Source organism: Paramormyrops kingsleyae, chromosome 23 (genome assembly GCF_048594095.1).
Source record: "Paramormyrops kingsleyae isolate MSU_618 chromosome 23, PKINGS_0.4, whole genome shotgun sequence".
NCBI classification, from domain to species: domain Eukaryota; kingdom Metazoa; phylum Chordata; class Actinopteri; order Osteoglossiformes; family Mormyridae; genus Paramormyrops; species Paramormyrops kingsleyae.
In genome coordinates, this window is record NC_132819.1 from 8,754,057 (window position 1) to 8,766,894 (window position 12,838).

At 45.2% G+C, this 12,838-nt stretch overlaps 1 protein-coding gene across 2 annotated transcripts; it reads right to left on the bottom strand.

Annotated features, from left to right (window-relative positions):
* Positions 1-8,340: 8,340 nt before the first annotated feature.
* Positions 8,341-11,279, bottom strand: LOC111854217 (uncharacterized). 2 transcript variants are annotated; one of them, XM_023831973.2, is made up of 2 exons: positions 11,037-11,279; positions 8,341-10,022 (listed from the first exon to the last, which is right to left on the bottom strand). In XM_023831973.2, the coding sequence occupies exons 1-2, from the start codon at positions 11,039-11,041 to the stop codon at positions 9,014-9,016; spliced, it is 1,014 nt and encodes a 337-aa protein (XP_023687741.1). In that variant the 5' UTR covers positions 11,042-11,279; the 3' UTR covers positions 8,341-9,013. The 2 variants fall into 2 exon arrangements, with proteins under 2 accessions (XP_023687741.1, XP_023687742.1); XM_023831974.2 differs by lacking the exon at positions 11,037-11,279 and adding an exon at positions 10,899-11,030.
* Between the last annotated feature and the right edge of the window lie 1,559 nt (positions 11,280-12,838).

Here is a 12,838-nt window from a genome sequence, read left to right on the forward strand (position 1 = left end):
CATCCTTTGGCATTCACCAACTGGAAACCCATCTGCTGAATATTTGGCTTCTCTTGAGTTCTTAGGTTTTTTTTTTTCCTTCTTCGGAGGACAACTTTATTTTTAATTAGCTGAACAATAGATCAATACATTAAGTGAAGCCACTCCAAATCAACCCACCCCCTGCCCACCCCCCATTATGACATAATGGGACACAGATGGACAAATAAGACATGGCAGGTAGCACAGGCAAGACATGACGTTGTAAGACCAAGCAGATTGACATAGACACATAAGACAGGACGATGCAAAGCCATGCACTCACTGGGAGATTTAGGGATTTTCTGTGAGAGCTTATGAGATGCAGCAATTGGGCTATGATTGCACTGAGGAGTTGGATTCTCTTAGCTACCTCATGTTACTGTTACTGCTTAGAAAACTCGCATATCAAAGCAGTAACTCTCAGTCCCCTTTGACAGCTGATACAGACTCACTTGTCCATCTCCCATATATATAGGAATATGTATATCAGCTTGATTTAAGATGAGTTTCATGTTTCATATGACTTTTAGCATTTTTTAGCACTGCAAAAATATAAATTCCCCATATTTTTCACTCATATGTGAATGAAACATTTATTTTTAAATATTTTAACATTTGCCTCGCACCTCCAGGCTCTCTTGTGCTGGGTTCCTCCTGCAGTCATGCAGCCACATCAAACTGCAAAGTGCCCGTAGTGTGTTCACATGTGCGCGTGGCGCTGGACTGGCATTCCGTTCAGGGCACAGCTTAAGGCTCCCTCAACCACGAGATCCTGTACTGGAAATGTGGTTGAGGGACAGGCTGGATGAAATTTTAGCATTTATGTTGCTGTTGGAAAAAATAACAGTTCTGAAAGAAAACTAATGTAAAATGTCTTTAAATCATCCTGTCCTTGTATGTATTTTGGAAATTTAAACCTGTGTAGTATTTATATATTGAACAAATCAAAGTAACATATACTACAGAACGCATATTTTAAAGAATTAATATTTAAATATCCACACATCTAACAGTATTTATTTTTGTTGATAAAATATTTGTAAAAGTTACTTGAATGCTACATTTATAGCATTTGAGGTTTTTATTATCAAAAAATCTTCAATTAGCTGTAACATTTATTTTGGTGTCTTTTAACGGTTTTCATAATACTTAAAGTGCAAAGTTTATCATGACACTGTAGCAAATCAGAGTCAAAATAAATTGCCTAATTGTAGTTTAATACATCACCACCTAGTCCAATATATACTTACACTGCATTACATATGACCTTCTGTGAGGACAGACTGGCAGAGATCCAGGATAAACACCAGATGCTAAAACACAGATGAAAAACAGCACAATATATTTCTCAAATATATTTATTTATTTGCATTTTGCTGTCTACATTTTCCTCGCGGTTATTTTCCCCTCCTTGTTATGTGAGTTTTGAGGATCCACTTCATAGAGCTCAGAAGTGTAGTACCGTATGGATTGTATTAGCAGATTTTGTTTATTGTGTGTCTATTGCTGCCATCAGCAGTGTGTGTATGAGTGTGTGAAGGTAGAATATACCCATGGAGTATACACATGGAGTATACACATGGAGTATACACACAGAGTGCACGCAGGGATTATACACTGAGAGCATACACACAGAATATACACACAAAGTTTACACAGAGCGCACACGTGGAGTATATGCTCATAGCATACATACAGAGTACACACACAGAATATACACATGGAGTATACACACAGATTACACACACAGAGTACACATACAGAGTTTGCACACAGAACACACACATGGAGCACAGACATAGAGAACACACATGAAGTATACACTCAGAGTATACACAATGAGTATACACACAAAGTACACACACAGAGTACACACATGAAGTGTATACTCAGAGTGCACAGATGGAGTATACACATGAAGTATACACACAAAGTACACACACACACACACACACACAGTACACACATGAAGTATACACTCAGAGTATACATATGAAGTACACAAACACACAGACACACACACAGGGTGCTTCTCTTGTTGTAAAATGTAATACGGGACCAAAAAATGTAAAATGTTGCGTTTAATGTGTGGATGGTGGAGTGATTATTTTATGCTTATTTTAGTACTCTGATTTCCCCCCCTTTCTCTGGGTCTTTCTCACTTTTCCTCTTTCATGGAAGTTACCGCCTGACTGCTTCGTTAGGGCTCATAATTTGCATTCAGATTAATTAACTAATTACCGACGAATGTCCGCCGGCCACCCTATGCACCAGCTCGTCAGCTCTGGGCTTGTAATTATTTTAATCATTTACTTTCATCTGGAGCGCTCCTGTCATACTCCCGTGTTTAGAGGCCATTCTTAATTACCCTGCCAAGACCCTCTCCTCATCTGTTCATGGAGAGAGAGGGAAGAGAGGAAGAAAAAGGAGAGAAAGAGAGGGAGAGGGAGCCCGGCGGGGATATGCTGCAGAAACACTGACAATGAGGAAGCACTCAGCACTGGGGGGGTTTCTCCCCACATAATCGTTCCGCCCAATCAGCCGCCCCCCTCTCTTACCCCCCGCCCTCTACCAGCCGCCACACGCTGTTCACTTCCTCTCTTCGCCTTTTATCACAGGCACACACAGGAACGGCCGCTGGGCCTTGGAAGCCAGGCTGCTAATGCAGTGACAGTCAGACAGACTGGAGTGCTGTGGCACACCCACACCTCTCGCCCTATCACCTGAGAAGATCTATATATTGCTTCGTCGCTGCCGTTTCCTCAGCCACCCGATATTGCCGTGTGTGACAGCCTGTCCGTATGTTGGTTTCCGGTTCACAATGGCCACCTACTGCCTGGAAGTTGAGCTTCCCACTCAAACTGTTCTGTGCATTTCACCTCTGCACGATTTAAATTTGCACTGGAGAAAAGTTAAATTAACTTACTTGGACGACTTGGTCGACGGCATTCCCTTGTGTCCGTCTTGACTGAGACAGGGAGGAGATATTTCGGTTGAAACAGACGTGGTTGAAGACTTACTATACTTCTTACTATGCTTCTCATTTTTTTTTTTTTTTTTTGTTTATTGAAAATAAAGTAATTATAAAAACCAAATGAGAGAATATATGAACGAGTCGAAAGAAGACATATTCCACTGCTGCAATAATATGAAAAAAAAAAGAATATCCCATAGGCCTACTTATTCTTACACAAAAATGTAAGCTACTCCACAATCTGCACTATCCGGTTTTATACCGTGTTTAACCAGAATAAGACTCTTGAATGATCCACCCGTATCATTAGATGTAAAGCTGAGCAAACCGTTATTCGGAAAAAAGTGAACAATGAATTGCAGAGCTCCACACGCATAAAAATAAATCAGAAAGAAGCAAATATAGGGTGTGCCCCTTCAAACGGCTGCTTGTACAATGCTAAGAGGTTCTGCGGGGATGAAGTAGATTATTAACGGGAAAACCAACAGGTGCTGAAATATTTGCAGTCTTCTGCTTTAACTGGCCTCACAGGTAAGGGCACCGGACGCAAGATACATTGTGTCAAACGAGAGGGAATCGGTGCTTTTGCGCGGAACCGTCCATCTGAACAATACCACGCCATAGCAGGCACTCTCCTTTCTGCCAGAGCCCACTGGGATTTGGGTCTGAATTCGCCGATGGATTACGGAACCATCGCCTTGGGGTACAGTAATTCGAGCGGGAGACTGATCTTGAGCTGCTGCGATTAGGGATTGAGGTGATGCTGCGAGGGGTTTGGGGCTGTCACAACCTCAGGCTATACTAAAGCCCACTCTTTATCAGGCGCGAGCAACCTTTATATATGTATGCATTAAAAAAGTTGCTCCATTCATGAATTAAACATTTGGATACAAAGTAAATCTGTCGGTACAATGTAAAGCTAAGAAAATAATTTAAGCCATATGAGTTTTACTTAGCGAGCGAACAATGCCGGAAACTCAGGAGAATTGGCTGCGAGTGTTAACTTGGGTAGTTCGTACAATGGGCTCGGATTTGAGCAATTGATTTTCACTCGTATATAAAATGGTAGAGAGCGGTATTAGCCATCGCCTTCTCGGTCTAATGTGCGATTTCATGGTGTTGAGACTGGATAGGACTGCGCCCCCCTTTTACTTTTTGTCTTCCTGGTGTCACCGTTTAGCGGCACTTTACTTCCCTAAACTGGTAAGGGGTGTCGAGGGAACCTATGCACGAGAGATCACTTCATCTGAAGGGGTGAAAATGAGCAAAACAAATGGAAGTGACAAACCCTGAACAAATTCCTGCCGGCAGCTGCGCGCATTCGATACAGGCCGCTCCCCAACCTTGGGCGGCCCCGCGACCCCCGTGCCTGGCACACGCACCTGCCTCCCCGCACCGCGCTTTCACCGGCAGCCGGATAATCCAGGGGCGTGGCACGGCCAGCCTGCTCTCAAAGCGCTCTTGTGAAAACCTTTTATGCGTGAAAAAGCTCCCTTTTTTCCGCTATTGTCCGACACAGTTTTATGAGACAACATTGGGCATTATGAGGTTTCAGGATTTACATGGGACTCTATAGAGTAGTATAATCCTTTCAGGCAGTGAACGAATAAAAGTTTAAACCGGCTGTTTTCATATTTATTAGCTGGTTAAAGCAGACGAGGCAGCTGAACCCGCCCCGACCAACAGGCTCCGTCACCCCGACTCCCCAAGACCGCGAACCTTCACGCTGAAGCACATCGTCACGTTAATAATGAGTTATATATGCGGATAGGAGCGTCTCAGGCTGAACCAGACTCGGGCAGTTTGCAGCTCAAAGTATGACGGAGCAGGCTTGGAAGGCATAGCTAAATTAAAAACGAAATACACGAAATGTCTTATTTATACTTGAGCGTAAATAATTGAGAAATGACCTGTTATTTACCTTAATGTAATCACGCCAGTATTTCAAAAGTATTTACTTGCCTGTCGTATTGATGATTAGTAAAGGACGAGAGGTCAAACAGGGAAATAAACATAATCGAAATGTAACTAAAATTCTGCTCATTTCGCTCCATCATCCTGGTTCTGACCCATTTATTTAATTACTGGATTTCCTTTTTTCTTAGGCCCGTCTTCATGTCATAATTCTGACGACGCAAAGAATAAGTAATAAGGGCAATAATTATAAAAATAAGAACTATTGGTTTCCAGAACGGAAACATCTGCATTTCAGAAAACAAAAAGGCAAGGGAGAACATTTTTTAGCTAAGAAACTAAAACGTGAAACATATGAAAAAATATTTTGCGTTTTGTTTTTGATTATTGTGGATGTCATCGTTGTTTTTTTCTGTCATCCCTGTACCAACTTAAATCTCCTAAGAAGCCAGCAGAATGGTAGAGTGGACATTTGAACAGAAACCACGAATGAACAAGGATAGAATCCTTTCTCACCTTGTTCTCATTGAATGATAAAAATAGGATTACCTGAAAGTGTTAAACTTTGGTCCTGAACAATGGTCACTGAATGCCGGGGGGGGGGGGGGGGGCAAACTACCAGCATAGTGCAAACAGACCAGGGTACCCTGTCAGACCCCAAAGACATTTTATTGTTAACTTCAGATTATTTAATCCAACAGGACTAATGTAGCATAATTCTGCATTTGAACATAAGAACCAGAAAATATGAACCAAAACTTTACATGGCAGCAGAATCCGCGCTGTTAATGCAGCACCTTCCGTGTTGCCCCTGTTGTGCGCAAACAGTGAGATTTGGTGAAATGATTATGATACAGTCTGGTTCATATTATCGACTTTTTGTTGTTGTTGTTATTCTTCGTCTTTGAAAACATAAGGAGTACTCCATCTTCTCGCCTTTTGCTTCCTTGTTATCGTGCTTTTCTTCCTCTCCTTTTCTGATGACCAGGTCTTTCTATCCGGTTTATCATACGGAGGCCGGAGGCCATCCCTGCCCCACAGGGACCACCCTGCACCCCCCCCCCCCTACACACACCCATTTTTTGTTAGCCCCTCACCGCCTCTTTTATGTCAAAGACGATTGTTTCCATACCAACAGAATGCTGGAGGGGCCACCACAGTCTGCACTGTCACGCCCCATCAGAGGAGGGGGCACTTTCATTGTCATAGAGCAAAAATCAGCGACTTCTATGGATGCAAGCAGGAGGACAGAACACAGGTCATACTGGCACTGTAAGTGGGATGAGAGTCAGTATCTGAGTGTGTTTATCAGCTGGGACAAGTGAAGTAACTATTCTGTCATTGGAAATCCATAGTATGCCTACAAGTACTAAATAATGTAAGAATCTAAATTAAACCCTCCCATATTCACGTTTTAAATTGCTGTTCCATGAGGATTTCTGAAAACTATGTAAGCTATGAAAAGTAGGTTATAGTTAGAAAGAAACCCTGCACTCTTCAGAACGCCCTGACCGGTTCTTAATGCCCTCTGGTGTCCCTGTTTCGTAACTGCACCCACTTCTTCATCGCCAACAATCGTGGCAACGTGACGCCCTCTACTGGCCCAAGATAATTCATTGTGCCTTTTACACGACAGTCGGACAGTAATACTATATGATGCGGGACAATGATAGACGGCTGACAGTCGTAGTCTTCATATCTAGGTCTCAGACACAAATTAGCATGAGATCTAAGCATCTACAGCTGTGTGCACCTCGCGGCTCTTTCCTGACAGCTACCGTTTCACAGAAAACGTTAAAATATGGTGCTAAACTAATTTCCTTCCCCTGATTTTAACGACTAAATTAGCGGTTCGGCTTGAGCGGGGGCAGACAGCGGCACGTACCGCATTCCTTGTCAGTGCATGCGTGTCTCCCCCGGCTGTGCGGCTGTGAATCCGTCGCAGTGATTCGCGCCCAGCAGGGTCCCCCTCGCACTTAGCCGCGTGACTCGCAGGTCGCCCCGTCGCGTGCATTACACAGTGCCGCTGAACCGCGGGATGCACACGAGGTGAGGATGCGCATCGGGATCAAAGGAAAAAAAACATATGCCAGAAAATTAAAAAGACGTTCCTAAAATACGAAGTCCATACAGCCCTCCTTTATCCCCAAGCACTTATGGCTAAGTTATTGTGAATAAGTTCATTCCAGCTGTGGAATAGTGAACCTTGGTAATCAGGAGATGGCATGGGACGAGATGACATGCACAATACACGGGACGCCGGCCTAAGGGCTACGATGATTAACGTTTAAATACAGGGAGGTGACGCCTCGGCCATCACTGTGCTATTGTAAGTGGTGTCACACCATAATAAGGCTACTTTGACTCGGTAATCGTAAGAAATAAACTTTTTTAAGAAAAAAGATTCAGTGACAGTCAAAATAGGCTATAATAATTTGTTTCCTACGCCCGGGCTGATTTCAGGCTTAGTATTCGTATTGCAAAAATAGGATCAATATATTCACTCTGCATGACACTCCTGCCATCACACGCGTCCATAAGCAAAGATAAGCCGAGATCTACTCCGGGTTAGCAGCCACAAGCGGGGATTATCCAAACTTGCCCAGGGCTCTTTGGCTCCTCAGAACGGCTGGACTCGCGACTGTGTGTTGGGTCGGCTGCGCTGCGAGGCCCTGGGGCGCCGGCTGTCGGAATACCCCGGGGACCCGGCCTACTGGCGCCCCTGCCCCTGCAGACAAACTCAAAGTGCGGATTAGCCTGTGAACGCCGGTATCTCAGTGAACATGCACACGGGCCGGCGAGCAGCCCCGCGCCCCAGGCGCTGAAATTAAGCGCGCACACTCTCCCGGACTTCTGCCACCGCTCCCCCACCCATTCCGCCTCCTCCTCATCACCGTGTGACGATAACTATACAAACGAGCTCTGTGCCGCAGATAGACAAACGATTATAGCCGCAGCAACCCAGGAGCTCATTACCGTTATTTAAGCAGTAAGCCTACTTCAGATTGGCAACAATTTTCACCTAGACGGAAGATCACTGTGCAGCGAGTAGACCTGCACTTGAAAACACACAACCTCGTGATGAATGTGAGCCTCGGGGGTGGAGGGTGGATCATTATAAAAAATATATAAACGGTGCCTTTAAATCACGTTTCACAGATCTGTTGCTAACCGTGAGTTACAATATCAAACTGCTTAATTCTATTAGAGAATGAGAAGAGTTATACCCACAGCCATGTTTTATTACTCATTTTCTGCGGGCAAAGAAGCCTCCCAGGTTTGCCTTACGAGACTCAGATGCAGTGGCAGATGTAGAGGTATTTTGTGAATATTTAAAAAATGATTTTGGAGGTTTGTATATTTCTCAAAAAATCCCACAAAAAAGTCACAGGCACTCATATACACAGAATGGTACAACAGACACAGAAAAAAACATCTTAATATGTTTATTACACCACAGATAGATTTTTTTATGCATAGAATGCTCTTCAAACATATATAGATATTGATACAAATTATACATTTAATAGATTGCTTTTGCACCCACCCATCCACCCATCCATCCATCCATCCACAAACCGCTTCTCCTATGCTGTGGGTTGCAGTTTTGGACTGCAGCACAGAGACAAAGACTGGGGAATCCGCTGCACGAGATGGAAGTTCACTGCAGGGTGCACGCACGCACACACACACACACACACACACACACAATTAGACTACTTTTATTATATAGATATATATATTTCTGTACAAGAAAATGAGGCTGAGCAGCGCTTAATGGAAGAATTACACTAAAGTGAAACAAAAGCTTGTTGTGGTTGGTGTGAAGACACAGGGCTCTGAAATCTCAGGTCATGGTCTTGATAGAGCACCAAAAGATTAAAAAATGAAAACTTGGCTGAGAAATTTTGACAAGGTGATATTAGGGTTTAAAGCATTTGGGGACATCTACTAGAGAAGCCCCCTTTAACAGTCGGTGTGACTTTAAGGACGTCTAACAGAGCTCAGTACTTTGAAGGCTCCCGTTTATCCACTTCCACCGCTGTTACACAAAGTATGTGACCCTCCTCAGAGCTAGTTGGAGATCCTGCCCCTTCCTCTGCTTTACGATTGGCTGACGGTGGCGGTGGTGGGCATGGCCATGCCTGCGCCCATCCTCAGCAGCTCCTTTCTGTGTGTGAGGATAACGTCGAAGCTGGACTGCAGGCGGTCCTGCTGCTCCTGCACCCGGCCCTGCAGGGAGCGGACCCAGCGGATCAGCGCCAGGCGCCGGTACATGGTCAGCTGCACCTGGTGTCTCTCCATCTCCTGGGCCTTGAACCTCTCCTGGTCCCGAAGGGTCCACATGGCCTCCATCAGCTCGTGCAGTTCGGGACAGGTGTCTGTGTCAGAATCCGAGGAGCCTCCCTCGCTCTGGGGGTTCTTCATTTCCATGATGCTCTGGCCATCTCCAACCCTGCCCTGTAAACTTGTCACACTGCCCCCTTCTGGTGGCTCCTGCCCCCGTCCCCCCCCTGGGGGGACACCTCTCCAGCCGGACTCAGGCCTGCCTGATCCATCCTTACCCATCATGTTCAGCGAGCTGCTGCTGCTACTGCTGGAGCGGTAGCTGAACTCAAATTCTGAGTCACTCTCCTCCCAGTCCTCCTCTTCTTCCTCCTCTTCACCCTCCTCTTTGCTGTCCTCCACTTCTTCCTCCTCCTTTAAATTTCCCTCCTCCTCCATCTTGCCCTCCGCGCCTTCCGGGGGCACACGGCCACAGGCCTCTTCTGCGACCTCGATTTCAGGCAGGGGCTCCAGCGGGCTCCAGGAAGGCAGGCGGGAGAGCGGAGACATGGGCCCAAAATGCGCAGACTGGAGGAGCGGCTCACGCCCCTGCAGGTTCTGCAGACGCAGACGCAGCTGGTTGCGGTTTTCGTCCCCAGTGAGCAGTTCATCCTCATGCCCCAGGAAATTAAAGTTGCTATCTTTCTCAAATTTCTCTGGGTGCTGGCCATTGCCATGAAGACGAAGAGACGACCCACCCCCTGCCCCTTGACCTCCAAGGACAGAGTTCAGAGGGCAGCCATGTTGAACTTCCAACACGTTTTTGCTATAATAAGACTCTGTGGTACTGTTGAAGAGAAACCAAGACAGAAGTGAAAAACAGTAAAATAATATTAATAAAAAAGTTTGATCTGTAAAGTACAGTATATTATTTGTAGGTTGACTTTAGGTCCTATTTGATCAAAAATGTTTCAGTTTATAATATATTACTCAGTGAAAAAACAATCACCAACTGAAGCGAAAACCGAAAGCCAGGGGCCATTTTTACACATTATTTGACTCTAACCTGAGTCGAGTTTAATAGTTTTATGTTGTTTCCATGCGTTTTAGTCAACAGCCGCAGTGGCGTTACGTCAGAGCAGCCAGCGCGTGAGCAGACGCCGCGGAGATCCCGGGAAGCGCCGTCGCGCCCATTGGCGCGCACTCCCCCGGTGCTGAAGGACAGCGGCACGCGCCACCGGCCAGACGGGCGCGCCCGTCCTTCACGCCGTCATTCAAACGAGCGCAAAATGCAAAACCGATCGCCGTACTTTGGCATGTTAGCTGATGCGTTGAAGGATAACGAAACGCCGTACGGCGTGTAGGAGGTTTTAATACGTTGAATCATTACGGCTGTAGCGAATTTGCAAACGGTCGAACTGCGTCTCAGTGATGTCGGTTCATATGATACTTTCTGATACATCCGTTCCTCGGAGTTGCTACGTGTCTTCGATAAGGCCCAACGCAATTTATTCAAAATAGCAGAAAGCAAAAAATGTACATTTGGAATACCAATGATGATCTAATGTGATTATACTCTCGTTTCTCATGCCCAGCTTGAGAAAGAATTGCTACATCCTCAGCACAAGCAAACTAAAAAAAAGAGAACATATGTATAACATGGAGCGACCTGATTTTTCCGAGAACTCGTTACATAATAAGTAAGAGGTACTCTCAATCTCACCCCATATCACACCTCTTCTCGCTGGACCAAAATGCCACGATGCACCACACATAGCCAAGCGGAGAGTAAGCATTCGCATTGCTTTATATCCTGATTATATAATTCACCGATACCCGAAAACAGGGTCTATCATCTTACCTCATCTTAATTTCTTAAGGTTCTTGTAAAAAAAGAGACAGCGGCCTCCCTGTTTCTCTCCTCCTCCGACAAACCCAGCTCGGCGATGTTTATCTTGCTACGGACCTCCCTCCTCTCTCTCCCCCGTGTGATTCACTTCCTAATCTGGGAGAGGACCACCGGACGGGAAGCGAGCTGTGCGGCAGCCCCGGCCGCGCTAACGATAAGCGCAGCAAATAGCGGCCGACAACAAGCGGTCCGCCCTTATCTCAGCTCCGTAGTGCAGCCGACGCCCGCATTCCTTTGCAGTTTTCTTTTTAGCCGACTTTGTGGCGATTTAACAGCTTTGATTTTACAAAAAAAAATGTAAGGTTCATCACTTCCCGTCTGTAAATCTTAGCTGTGCAAATACAGCATTTCTGTAGATGAATTGTGAAACCCAGTTGTGTATAACAGTAGGGTTTATCTGTGAGACTTATTATTTGCAAAAGGTTGCTTTTTCCTTCAATCTTCATTTGAATTTCAACTTGCCATTTTTCTGTCTTACTGGGTGTTTATCGTACGTGTCTATTTGTGTCTCGTGGGAACAGGGGGGTTGGGGTGACATCAGACAAACTGCAGACAAAAGTACGCCATCCCCCCCCTTCTAAAATCCCATGACAAGCCACCGCTGCTGGCTAAACCGCAACACGCTCTCCAGCCCCTCTCCTCACTTCACTCCCAACAACATAGTAATTCAAATGCCGTACCCCGAAGCTGTCCCCGACACACCTCCCTTCCCCCCGCAGTTCAACAGCAGCCTGTACACATGAAAAATACATCAAACACGGTGCTCGCCGGGGGCTCCATCACATGCAAAATCATCTCCATCTACCAAAGCTGAAAGGGAGTGGGTGCAGAGAAACGAGGACAGCGGCAACACATATGATAGTTGGAGGTCAGACGGATAGAAAATGTGACTATAGAAAGGACACCAGATATAGACAAGGCTGAAAGATGGCGACTTACAAGAATTTAAGCATGACAATACTAATGATTATTGGGGTTCGGGCCTGGCTGGTTTTGAGAAGTGCACTCCATCGCAAGTGTGTGTGACTGCAGTCCGTCTTCAGCTCCATTACACCCGAAACCTCACACTGACAGAATGTTCCAGAAACGGTATGCATGGGCATTGTATCTACCTTTCACAAAATGGACATAGCGTTTGTCACATAAGCCCAGGGCTGGTAGCATGTGGATTTTTCCAGCAAGCTTTAAACTTAACAATTGCAAAGTTTCATAAAGTAAATATTTGCTTGTGCAGAAAAAGTTAAGAAGCATATTATATAACATACATTAGTTACAACTGGATTTAGGATACTTTAGTTATAGGCAAAATGTTGGTGGACTGATCTATTGACCTTGGATTTTAGGGAACTGTTTATACAGTCACGGGTATGAGAACAGTACGTGTCATTTTCCCTAAAATCCAAACAACTTAAAATATCTCATGAATGGTAAGTTAGATAGCATTGAAGCAGTTAACGAATTTAAATTCCAATAAGTTCACACTACTTCGGGGCAGCCCTGCTGTTGGATAAGCTCGTAATGCCAGGCATAACATATGAAGTTTTGAAAGCAACTACAGCAGGAGGCTCTGGTGAGCTTCTGCAAGCCAGTAGTTGTTTACATACTTGGCAGATACAAACTGCAGCAGTTTCCAAGTACTTCATTCAGGGGTACAGGAGGACCCCTCCTGGACCTCAAGCTAGCAGCCAAAAATTAAGGGGTAAATATACTGCAGTGTAGTGTTTGAAACAAGCCCCCTGTGTGCACACACTCCC